Source organism: Sceloporus undulatus, chromosome 2 (assembly GCF_019175285.1).
Source record: "Sceloporus undulatus isolate JIND9_A2432 ecotype Alabama chromosome 2, SceUnd_v1.1, whole genome shotgun sequence".
NCBI classification, from domain to species: domain Eukaryota; kingdom Metazoa; phylum Chordata; class Lepidosauria; order Squamata; family Phrynosomatidae; genus Sceloporus; species Sceloporus undulatus.
The window spans coordinates 82,063,531-82,075,619 of NC_056523.1; the positions used below are offsets into that span (position 1 = coordinate 82,063,531).

The following is a 12,089-nucleotide window of genomic DNA, read 5'->3' on the forward strand; positions in this document are numbered from 1 at the left end:
AGAGCTATCACTGCTGGTTGACAGTACTGCTCTAGATGGACCAGTAATCTGATGCAGTATGAGAGTGCTCCCTATGAACCTAATCACCCATAGTCTCAAGAAGAAGAACATTTAGACCACTTTCCTCCCTTATGAAGACCACATTTCTTCAAGGTAATCTGCCACGGAATGAGGGAAGGGGTACATATTAACAGCAAAACCAGCAGCGGGCAGGACCAGATTCAAAAGTGGGCTGGACTCTGTATGTTATTCATTATTATTTTATTCTTTATTTCCCATACAAATATACGTATAAAACAAAAGCAGTATATTTGCACAACATCTAAATGTAGGATTAACATAATTAATTAATTATAAACTATATTCCTGCTGCTGTTTCAGGCAAATTCAAAAGAGCTTGCTCTCATATGTCCTCCTTCTCAGATTGGGAATGTGTGCTTGAAAGAAAAAGGGTGGAAGAACTAGCAGTAGGTGAAAAATGGAGTATACAGGACACTCTTGTCTGCTTTGTTGTTATGTGCCTTCAAGCTGTGTTTGACTTAAGTCGACCCTGAGTTGAACATATCATGGGGTTTTCTTGGCAAGATTTGTTCAGAGGGGCTTTGTCTTCCTCTAAGGTTGAGAGAGTGTGACTTGCCCAAGGTCACCCAGAAGTTAAGAAGGGATTTGAACCCTGTTCTCCAGAATCCTAGTCCAACACTCAAACCGCTACTTCTCATTGCCTCTTTCCTCCATAAAATATTGATGTTAAGGGAATGTCCTTGCATGATACATGCCTTCTCTGGACTGGAAGCACCTTCAATATTGTGGGTTTTAAACTGCAGTTCTTCTAAACACTACCTTGGGGCTATGGAGTAATCCCCACAGAATCCCATAGTACTGTACAGTACCTACTTTTAAGCAGACCAGTATGGCAGTGTTCAGGAAACTATGGGGCTCCAGATATACTGTTAGACTTCAATCTCCTCCACATGCATTCAAGTGAGGGATGATGGGTCCTGCAGTCCAACAATGTATGGAGGACTTCCTGCTGCTTGGCTGCCACTCCCTTATGTGGTAAAAAAATATAATGCTTCATATCTTTAGTATACTTGATTATGGTCCAAAAACAAACTGCAGAAATAATCCAGTTTGAAACTGCTTTACCTGCCCTGGCTCAGTGCTAGAGAATCCTGGGAACTGTAGTTTATTGTGGCACCAGAGCTCTGACAGAGAAGGCTAAATGTCTCACAAAACTACAGTTCCCAGAATTGCCTAGCATTTTGAGCCAGGGCAGATAAAATGGCCTCAAACTGGATTATTTCTGGAGTGTGTTTTGGACCTATACATACTATTTTTGTTTTAATTGTGTGTGGCTTTTTAAAACTTGTATCTTTATATTGTATCTTGGTATTATTGGAATAGTTATAACTGTTTTATCCTGTAACTCAGGGGTAGGCAACCCTTTTGAGCCGGGGGCCGGGTTGCTGTCCCTCAGACAACTGGGGGGCCGAAGCCAAAAAATATATAATTAAATAATTTTTTAAAAAATTAAATAAATAAATAAGCCGGAACAAATGTAGGACAAAATTTTCAAATGAAGGGCACTTTTTAAATAAAAAATGGAGGACACGCAAAAGAATTTGCTGATTTTTTAAACAATGTTAAGATAAATGCATGTTTCTGAGGCTTCTATAGACAATTGCCCCACCATGCCCCTCGCGCGAGACGCCAAAGGCCCCGGCAGCAGGACCGGGCTGGGGCCAGTCCCAAGGCCTCACCGGGCCGCATCCGGCCCATGGGCCGCAGGTTGCCTACCCCTGCTGTAACTGTTTGCAAAGCACCATGTAGACGGGTGGCACTACATAAATGAACGATAGTGATAAATAATACTAAGGTACCCCCTTGGAACGGGGCCAAGATGCCTCTCCCCTTTGGCCTGTTGGCCAAGGCCCAGCTCCCAAGGAGGGAGTCTTCCAGGGGCACATTCCACAGAATAAGCAGCAGCTCCCTGCCTGGCTCTAGTCGGAGCCAAAGTGGCTCCCAAACTTGATGGAATCAGAAGAGTTGGAAGAGACCACAAGGGCCTTCGGGGGTTTGGATCAATTCCCAGAAGCCCCAGTCAGGGCTGCATCCACACTGGAGAGAAAACCCGGTTTGGCACCGCTTTCACTCTTTTTAGGCTCAAGGCTATGGAATTCTGGGAGTCTCTAGGGACCACAACAAATTTCAACTCCCAGAATTCCATAGCCTTGAGCCTGAAGAGAGTTAAAGCGGTGCCAAACCGGATTATTCCTCCAGTGTGGGTGCAGCCCAAAACATGGCCACAGAGCCCCCCCAAAAAAACACAAAAAAAACCCTCCTAGAGACGTCGATCCCTGCTTCTGAGTGATGCCCAGAATGGAGGACATTTGGGGCTTCCTCCTGGGGGAGGGGCTGGGATGGAGGGGGCGTCCGGGGAAAGGAGGACCCCTGCTGGTCCTGCTGCTTGCCTGCTGCCTCTGGGCGGGAGAGGAGGGAAGGGAAGAGTAGCCTGCGCCGGCGCCTCAGAGCCCTTGCCCTCTTCAGCCGGGGAGGCCCTGGCCTTGGCATCGCAGCCAGCCTCCTCCTCAACTCCTGCCTCCCTCCATGGCAGAGCCCCTGGCCTGAGCCCCCCTCCGCCGCCCCAGGCTCTGAAGCCCCCCGCCCAGCAGGAGGAGCGCCGCCGCCCCCCCGGCCCCCCAGGGGCGCCCGGCCCCCCCCCAAAGCCCCCCCCCCAGTTGGGAGCAGGCCTGGAGAGCCAGGGCCAGGGCTTGCAGGCATCATCCCTAAGAAGAGGCAGGGAGAGCCAGCCGGCAGGTGGCCCGCCTTCGGAGCCCCCTCTGGCCCCCTCCGTCTGGCGGGGAAGAGGAGGAGGAGGGCAGCTGGGAACCCCAGAGGAACCCCCCCCCAAAAAAAGAAACGCCCTCCATTCCGAGCAGGATTCAGAAGCACCAGGTTGGCATCTCGCGCCATTGGCTTGGCATCTCAGATGTAGCCCTCTCAGAAGCATTGGCTTGGCATCTCGAGGAGGGTCTGGTGCTTTCCTTTGGCCGCATCCCTCCATTTTGCGGGGCCTGCTGGTCCTCCTTGGCCCCTTGCTTTCCCTGGCCCTCCCTCTGCCCAGGGCCCCTCCTTTGCCCAAGAGGGGCCTCGGGAGGAGGAGGAGGAGGAGAAAGGCAACGAGGCCCCTTCCTCCCTCTTTCCCCGCGGAGCGAGCGAGGGAGGGAGGGAGGGAGGCGCTGCCTATCCCTGGGTCTCCCTGCCCCCCTCCCTGCTTCCCAGCCTCCTCCTCCTCCTCCTCCTCCTCCTCCCGCTTTCAAGGGCACGGAGCTGTCCCCGTCTTTGGCTGCCTGGATCCGGACCACAGGCTGCCCCCGGGACCCTCGGCCGGCTCCTTCCCTTCGCCTCCCTCGGGAGCGGGGGCTTGGAAGGAAGGAAGGAAGGAAGGAAGGAAGGAAGGAAGGGGGGTCGGGAAGGTGCCAGCCCTGCCCTGCTGCCAGTCCTGCGGGCCTTGCCAGGAGGAGGAGCAGGAGCAGGAGGGCGGCGGTGGTGGTGGTGCTGGAGCAGCAGCCATTCGGGGAGGCCAGGTAGGGCTGGGCGAAGGGGCCTCGGGGAGGGGAAGGGGGGCCCTCGGGAGAAGGAGGAGGAGAAGGAGGCCTTCCCCCGGGCACCAAGATGAGATGCCAGCCAGGGATGGAGGCCTCTGTGCCTGTGTGTGTGTGGGGGGGGGGGGGTCCCCAGTCATGGCAGCTTCTGGGGCAACTCCCTCCAGGAGGGTGGCTGAGAGGTTGCCCCTGTGGCTCCCCCCAAAGCCCCCTGCCTGCCCCCTTGGCCCCCCGCTGCGCTGCCAGGCTGCCCCGGGGAAGCGGGCGAAGGAAGGCGCCCTCTGAAGCTACCTTGCCCCGTCTCTCCCTCTCTGTCTCCCCCGCAGAGCTCACTGCCGGCATGGATGCCTTCATGAAGGGCTTGTCCAAGGCCAAGGAAGGGGTCGTCGCTGCAGCCGAAAAGACCAAGGAAGGGGTGGCCGTGGCCGCCGAGAAGACCAAGGAAGGCGTCCTCTACGTCGGTAAGGAAGGGGCGAGGATGGGGCAGGGGCCCCGGGGGGGGGAAGGAATGGGGGCCCGCCCTGCCCTGCCTTCCCTAGACCCCCCCGCCTCAGGCAGGAGAAACAGGGGCAGAGGGAGGGAGGGAGGAGAGAGAGAGAGGAAGGAAGGAAGGAAGGAAGGAAGGAAGGAAGGAAGGAAGGAAGGAAGGAGAGAAGAGAAGAGAACCAACCAGCCAAGCAAGCTTCCATTTGTCCCCCTCCAGGTAGCTGGCATCCCTTTCCCCCAATTCCTTCCCCTTGCCCCATCTGTGGTGCTGATTGGGTGCAATGGGGGAGAGCCGAGGGCACCACTGACCTGGGTGAACACAGGACTAGTAGACTGGAGTCTTATCCTATAAGACAGTTTCCTGCCTCCCATTTCAACCCCACCCCAGCCGTTTACTTGGTCTTGATTTCCAATTGCCTTCAGCATGCATGGAAAGGTTCCACTCTCCTTGCCTGGGCTTCATCAGCACAGCAGAAATAATCTGGTTTGGTGCCACTTCAACTGCCATGGCTCAAAGCTATGGAATTCTGGAAACTGTAGTTGATTGGGACACCTGAGTTCTGGTGATACCAGGCTCTGGATCTTAGATATCAAACTCCAATCTGGTGCCACAACAAACTACAATTTCCAGAATTCCATAGCATTGATCAATGTCACTTAAAGTGGTGTCAAACAGAATTATTTCTGCCATGCAGATGCAGCCTTGGGTATCTCTGTTTTTCAAGTAGTTCCCTGCAGTAGCATCACTGGGGGGGGGGGGGGGGGGGCCCCCCCCGGGGACCCCTTTGAAGGGGGGGGACCCCTGGTGAGCCCCCCCCCCCCCCTTCCCTGGGTGGTTTGCCTTTCAAGCCTCACAGAACAGGGAGGGAGAGGGCCCATTGTGCCTAGTCTCTGCCCCACACCTCTTTATCTTAAAGCCACATGGAGCAGGAACAAGGGGCGCCAGGTAAAGCCATGTGAGGCAAGGAGGGAGGGGCCCCTTTTGGCTCCACCCCAAGCTCCCCACTGGGTGGCACCCAGGTATGGAATGCCACTAGTTCCTTGGCCCTTTTAAATCCCAGAGTCCCAGTGCATCTGCATTATTTAAAATAAAGCACTACTGACAGGCCACCATTGTACAGAACTGTAACAATCCTGTTCCAGCCTAGGTGTACAGAGTGAATAGTGTGCCCTTAGTGACACAGCGTGTCTGTGATATACCTGGGAAGGCATCCAAGATTCTTGAAACCTTGGACAGGAACCCAATATCGCATGGCTATTCCCCCTCTGGTTTTATTTTCATCTCATCTTGCTGGTTCCGTGAAGAAATCAAGGGCACACGACGGATAGGCTAATTTCTCTGGATGTAGCAGTAGTTTAACTGTGACATACACGCTTCCAGGTTTCACAGAAATCTTGATCAAGCAAAATGATATTCAAACAAATAGTATCATTTTGGTTAATGAAGACTTCTGTGAACTGTGATGGCTTGCTTATCTTCTTTAAGGAGGGGGTTGGTCCAATGAAAGACATCAATGCATGCTTGTATCTGTTTCTTCTTCTGTTTCTGATTTATGGCAAAACTAAGGCAAATCTATTACAGGGTTTTCTTGGCAAAATTTGTTCAGAGAGATTTTCCTGTTCTGAGGTTGAGAAAGTGCGACTTGCCTAAGCTCAGTGGATTTCTATGGCTGAGCAGGAATTCAAATCCTGGTCTCTAGGGTCATAGACCAGTATTCAAACCACACCACATACCATCCGTCTTCCAAATCCACGGATTCTTTATCCATGGATTCAACCATCCACGGCTTGAAAGTAATATATATATATATATATATATATATATATATATATATATTCCCAAAAACAAACCTTGATTTTTCATTTCATATAAGGGGCACAATTTTACTATGCTACTGTAAATAATGGGACTTGAGCATCCACAGATTTTGGTATCTATTGGGGGTGGGGATCCTGGAATCAAACCCAGCAGATACCAATGGCCCACTGTATTTTTTACTAAAGAGTTAATGAAATACAGGCTTTAGGCCTGATGTTTTCCGCACACCACATTTTAGATATAGATCTCCAAATGCTGTGGTCTTTGTTTAGTTTTATACTCCTGTTACGAAGGCTCAAATGGGCCATAATTTGATTTAAAGGAGAGGGGGAGGCATGTCAACAGGTCACTTGAGTGTGGAATCCATGAAACCTGAGCTTTCTCTTTCTTCTTTCCCACCTTTCTCTCCCTAATTGGAAACTGAGTCACATTGCTGAATGTGATGCACTCCTTTTCAGATGCAAGTCCAGCCTTGAAGTTCATGTTTTTAGAGATCTTCTGCTAGCCTGGTGCACAAATAGGGTGTAATAGTAAATAGTATGTTCTTTGGGAAATGCTCTAGGGAAAAAGAATATTGGTGGATAATTTTGTAGCCAGCTCAGCCTGAAGGCTTGACAGATTAATGTTAATAAATATCTGTTCTGCATTCAGGAGCCACTTCTGATTTTACAGATTCAGCAGCATCGCCTCCCAAAATCTGATTGGATAAGTCAAACTTCTCCAATTATAGCTCTCTCTCTGGTCAGGCTGATGATGAAAAACATGTTGAAAGAGCTCCTCCTTCCAGCAATTCCCCTTCCATCTTTTCACCAGCATTTCACTTTGTTCCTTGAATGATTTGTTGTTGTGTCCCTTCAAGTCATTTCCAGCTTATGGTGACCTAAGGTGAACCTATTACAGGGTTTTCTAAGGGCTGAAAGTGTGTGATCCACCCAAGGTCACCCAGTGGGTTTCCATGGCCAAGAAGGGAATTCAGCCCTGCTCTCCAGAGTACTAGTCTTATACAAACCATTACACCACACTGCCTGCCTAGAAAACAACAACAAAGCAGCAGATATGTACATTTGCAGCCATGCGCTGGAATAAATCTGATGCAATTTTCAAAATAAATAAATAAATGGCACTGAAATTCTTGATGAGACTGTGAAGCAGCATGAGCAGGAGGGGGCTGACAGTAGCAATGTCTACCAGCACTTGTTAAAATAAATTAGCAGGAAAAAAATTAACAAGGGGTGTCAGTCCGTGGGTGAAATGTGCTTCTAGGGGAATGTGCTTCTGGGGGAAAAAGAGGGATTCTGACAATGGAGGAAGAACAGAAGTGAGATGAGGTGAAAATATCCATCCATTAATGTGATTTACATTTTTCTGGGGAAAAATACCTTGTGACAGACAAACAAATTGGGATTTGGAGTGTACTATCTGTATCTTATCTTAAAGAAACCATTTCCAAGCATCCAGCCTTGGGATCCAGCCCTTCCTAAATAACATTCAGTGGGTCCACATTAGAAGAGAGCCTAGAACAATAATTTCTTTTTACTACAACTCATGCTGGTTGGAAAATTCAAGGAGTTGTAGTCTCTAAAAGCAGTGTTGCAAAGTTTCTGCATTAGAGACAGAGAAAAGGGTTGATTTGAGTCCTCTGTCAAACCAGCGTGCTTGTTTATTTTCTTCCGATCTAAATTGGCAGAATGTCTATTTTCTACCGATCCAAATCATTACAGAGTTTCTCAGGTTGGGATTGGTTTACCTGGAGACACACATAGGGAAAACTGACAAAAACTCATAGTAGTCAGCTGAGCACAATCAATCAGTTTTAGGAACCTCTTTAGTGAATGGTCCAGGGGAAAATGTGTTAAGAACTCTTGTGCTGATGGTCCATTAATGGTGGTGGGTCACATGCTAAGATGTTGTGGTGGAAAAATATCCCAAGTTCATTTTGGTTCTTCCTCCCTCCCAATGCCAAATGGAGCTATTTTGGTATCCAGTGGTTGTCTGCTAGTGGGACTAGCTTCCTCTCCTCCCCCATGCCCCCAAATGTACTACAGGTTGAATTTCCCTTATCCAAAAATCTGAAAAAGCTCCAAAATACAAAGCTGACATGACGCCACAAATTCAGTGTGTATATAATGTATACAAACTGTTTAATGCACAAAATTATTTAAAATTGTATAAAATTTCTTTCAGGATACATGTATAAGGTGTATATGAAACATAAATTAATTTTGTGTTTAGACTTGAGTCCCATCTCTAAGATACCTCATTATGCTTATGCAAATATTCAAAAAAAACAAAAAAACAACCCAATATCTGAAAAACTTCTAGTTCCAAGGATTCCAGATGAGGAAGACACAACTTGTATTTGGAGGTAGGGCTCCTTGCTCCCTGGAGCAAATTTTGAGAGTGCCGAGGAGGTTGGGGGGGGGGGAGTTGGTATGCCCCCTTCCCAGTTCCACAGATGGAAGTAGTTCCATCAGTTGAACAGCACTGTTGGATCCTGGCTATGGTGAGATGAAGAGGTACCCAGGGAATGAGAAAAGCAGCTCCTGAGATGTTCACATCACATGAAACAGCAGCTGAAGAATACAGAGCAATCCTGGGCATGATTATTCAAAATCCCACAGAGCTCAATGGGACTTATTCCCAGCTAAATGGATATGATTATGACCTTAGAGTATCAATACTTTAAAGAATAACACATATTTCTCTTCCTTTTTCATGTACTATAAAAACACCAACTGTCAGTCCAGTTGGCTTTGTACATGGAATAGAACAAATACTGTACTGTATAACACATATTTCTCTTCCTTTTTCATGTACTATTTTTCCCACTGTGAGTGGTACAAGAGTTAAAGAACACTGCAGATTTAAATTGAAGTAACTATGAATATAGCATGCCTGTATCTATGCAGGCATTTTCTCTTTCATTTCACCTTGCCTTCTGATTTTTTGATTTCTGTCTTCCTTACACCCCATTTTCCCATATCCTCTGTCCCTTTTGCTTTCCATTTTGTGAAGCATGTAATTTTTCTGTGCTTGGTTGGCTCACAGTAATCTACATCTAGAGTTTAGAGAGACTGTCAATTCCTCTAGAAACTTAATTGGCATAGTATATGGAAGCACTTTTTACACTACTATGCATCCCCCCCCCCTTTGGACGCACCCTTGTATCCTCATTCTTTGTATTCCCACCACCACACTTTCTGCAAGAAGTGCATACTGCAATAGCTGCCATAGTTTCCCACTCCAAGCCTTTCCTCCCTGTGTCTCCTCAGTATTACTGAAACCATTTTGTATAGTTTAGTTCTCTTTACTGATGCCTTTAAAGAAAAATATTAGGAGCTCTATACTTGGATGATTTTACAGTCTGCATGCTTTTTACTTACATGTCTTTTCCCAGTTAGCAACAAGAAATTTAAGATTCTGTATTTGAAATAGTTTATGAAAATTCAGATATGTGCACTTAGTTTGATGGTTTCACATGGCTGGCACAGATGTATGATTTTAAATGTAATTTTAGAGATCTGTAATCTTTCCTGTATTGCTGCTTAATATTAGTCTCCTCTACCATCTTAATTATTGAAGAATAGGAACAACAGGTGATTGTCATTGGCAAGGCACCAGCACAACGCATATAATAATATGCTGCCTCTCCCCGTAGGATCGAGGCAGCTTACAACATCAGGTAAAACACAGTATAAAATACAACATACAATTTAGATTAATTCCCTCCCCTTCCGTACTACAATAAAACATCATTAAACGATCCAAGAATTAAAAGAATTAAGGATTAAAAGAATTACAATAGTAATTAGTTTATTACATTTACAATTTTTAAAGTAATTTCTTTTTTAAAAAAAATACAGTGCACCCGTGTCATACATGGGTGTGACTTATGTGGCTTTCAGCATATGCTGAAAACTGTGCCAGAAGAAGGCTCGGCGTGCCCCAGACGGGTTATTGGCGAATGCACCACAGGCATGAGCATACGCGGAATTCCCCTTATGTGGGAGGATCCAAAACGGATCCCCCGCATAAGGGAAGGGCCCATTGTAATTTTTATTAGTTATAACAATACTGAAATTCAGTACATCCAATATTACTATCTAAATCTATTATATCTTCTTATATTTTCCATTATTACCATAGATAGTAATATTTGGTATCTACACTTTACATTGCTTGCCCTTATATTAACTTCCTCTTATAAATCATTTCATATACCACCTCACCTGATGAAAATAAAAAGAAAAACTAGTGGTACCCATCCTCAGTGTACTTATTACTGTGCCCTTCCAAATCCTTGAGTGAATTTCATTTGGCAGCTGCAAGTACATGTGTAATGTGGAATCTGTGGGACTGAGCAGTGTCACTTAAACACAACATTCAGAATCTGACTATCTAAGGAGGAGCAGGACCTCACATACACATATCCCACTCTCAGTTCAAGACAGTTGCTCCAAAGTGATCTTATTTTCCATGATATGTGAAACTGCACAGTCTTAGCAGCTAAGAGATCACAAAGAACCACAGATTCTCATACCTTCTGCGCTTCTTCAGACACAGCGACCAAGGCAGCTTAATCAAGGACTGGATCCCAAATGAAACGGATCCAGAAAGTTGGTTTATCTGGGCCTGTTGGCAACTGTCTTGAAAGACCTTGCCCATCAAGGAGACATTTGCCACCAGCCTAAAACTACCAACATCTTATATATTCAGGATAGGTTTAACTAAGAATGGGTTGATTACTACCACCTCTTTAAGGTAGGCCAGAACTTCCTTATCCAGAAAGATGCAATTAATTACCCTTCTACTCCATGTAACTGTTTTAATGGATCCCCCTCCAGACACACACTGAAGGGAAAGTTAGTGCAAGTCTAGATCTCAACAGGAAGCAATCTGATTGTTACAAAGGAACCAAGTCAAAATTGCCCAAATCACACTCTTTCTGGCTGAGAATACCATACCCAAATTCTGAACTGCTACATGTATTGAGGTGATGGCATCATTATTGCCATCAAAGCTGAAGCCCCTAGAATAGTTTTAAGTTGCCCTTGTGGTTTCTCATGCTTCTCAAACCCCAGAATATATGTTCCTTGTTGTTTCTGTACAAATTATAAAGCCCAGCCTTTCCTGGGGGTGGTAGCAATTATTGAGGCAGGCTTCTCCTCTGGCACCCATCCACCCCCATTATAAATGGGGTTTTCCTGGGCTTAGAAGCGTAACCAGCTGTAACAGTCTGGTCCACACATTTTTGAACTTTGCATAGATTTCAACTCAAGATGTTCTGCTGCCTGAGGCAAAAAACAAGATGGCATCCCCTTCTATTCCATGTATAAAGCCAACTGGGTTGACAGTTGGTGTTTTTATTTTCAATAGTGGAAATAGGAGAACCTGGAGGCAGCAGGCTTGCTAAGATGCCATAGGTTAGGCAGCATCGCACATTGTTCTTTTAAACGCTTAGCTGCTACCTCGCAACATATTTTGAATTAAGCAATGTACCTCATTCTACCCAATAATAATGACTGTTTGACAAGATTGCACAGATGAAGATGTGAAGTTCCAACAAGAGAGAAATTTTGGAGTCAGGTGGAAGTTTCTTTTCCTCAGAGCTAAGATCTGGTGTAATAGCTGCAGGTGCCTCCAAGAAAAACCATAGTCTGGTGGCAGGGTATGATTGAAGTTATGCAGGAGATGAGAACGATAGCCTGTCTTTAGACATATCAGCAGACATGGGACTGTGTGCAGAGATTTGTGTGGACTCAGCTGAGGACAAGTGTTTTGGTGCTAGGAGTGGCTGTAGGAAAGAAGTATGTTGGAATGGGCAAGTCTAAGTTTTAAAATCTTATGACTCTGATTTCAGAATATTTTGCCCATTTAGTAGAATGAGGTTGTGGATATTGGACTGTGCCACTTATGATTACATGTCAGGGCATATTTTTGAACGAATGTCTCCTTCCATGTGTAAAACACAAACTGATTTGTATTTAGTAGTAGATGCGTACTAAGGGTCAAATGATTGTTACCCTCGTCCTGGTATGGTAATTTACTACATGCACGGACCTTTTCTTTGGAGGAATATTACAAAACCCTGCCTATGTTCAGCTTTAGTTACAGAGCACTTTGCTTCCTTATATCTACTGCACATGGTCATCTGGCCTTAAATCTGGTGATTCTCACTG

General features: G+C 46.2%; 2 protein-coding genes across 2 annotated transcripts in view; one reads left to right on the forward strand and one right to left on the reverse strand.

Moving 5' to 3' along the window:
• The window catches only part of EIF4E1B (eukaryotic translation initiation factor 4E family member 1B), a 28,177-nt gene extending 24,214 nt beyond the window's left edge, over nt 1–3,963 (reverse strand). The window contains exon 1 of the mRNA XM_042451856.1: nt 3,897–3,963. Coding sequence (XP_042307790.1) covers nt 3,897–3,959 — 63 coding nt within the window. The 5' untranslated portion in view covers nt 3,960–3,963. The remainder of the gene's footprint in view (nt 1–3,896) is intronic.
• The window catches only part of SNCB (synuclein beta), a 49,306-nt gene continuing 41,162 nt past the window's right edge, over nt 3,946–12,089 (forward strand). Inside the window, exon 1 of the mRNA XM_042451858.1 lies at nt 3,946–4,066. Coding sequence (XP_042307792.1) covers nt 3,946–4,066 — 121 coding nt within the window. The remainder of the gene's footprint in view (nt 4,067–12,089) is intronic.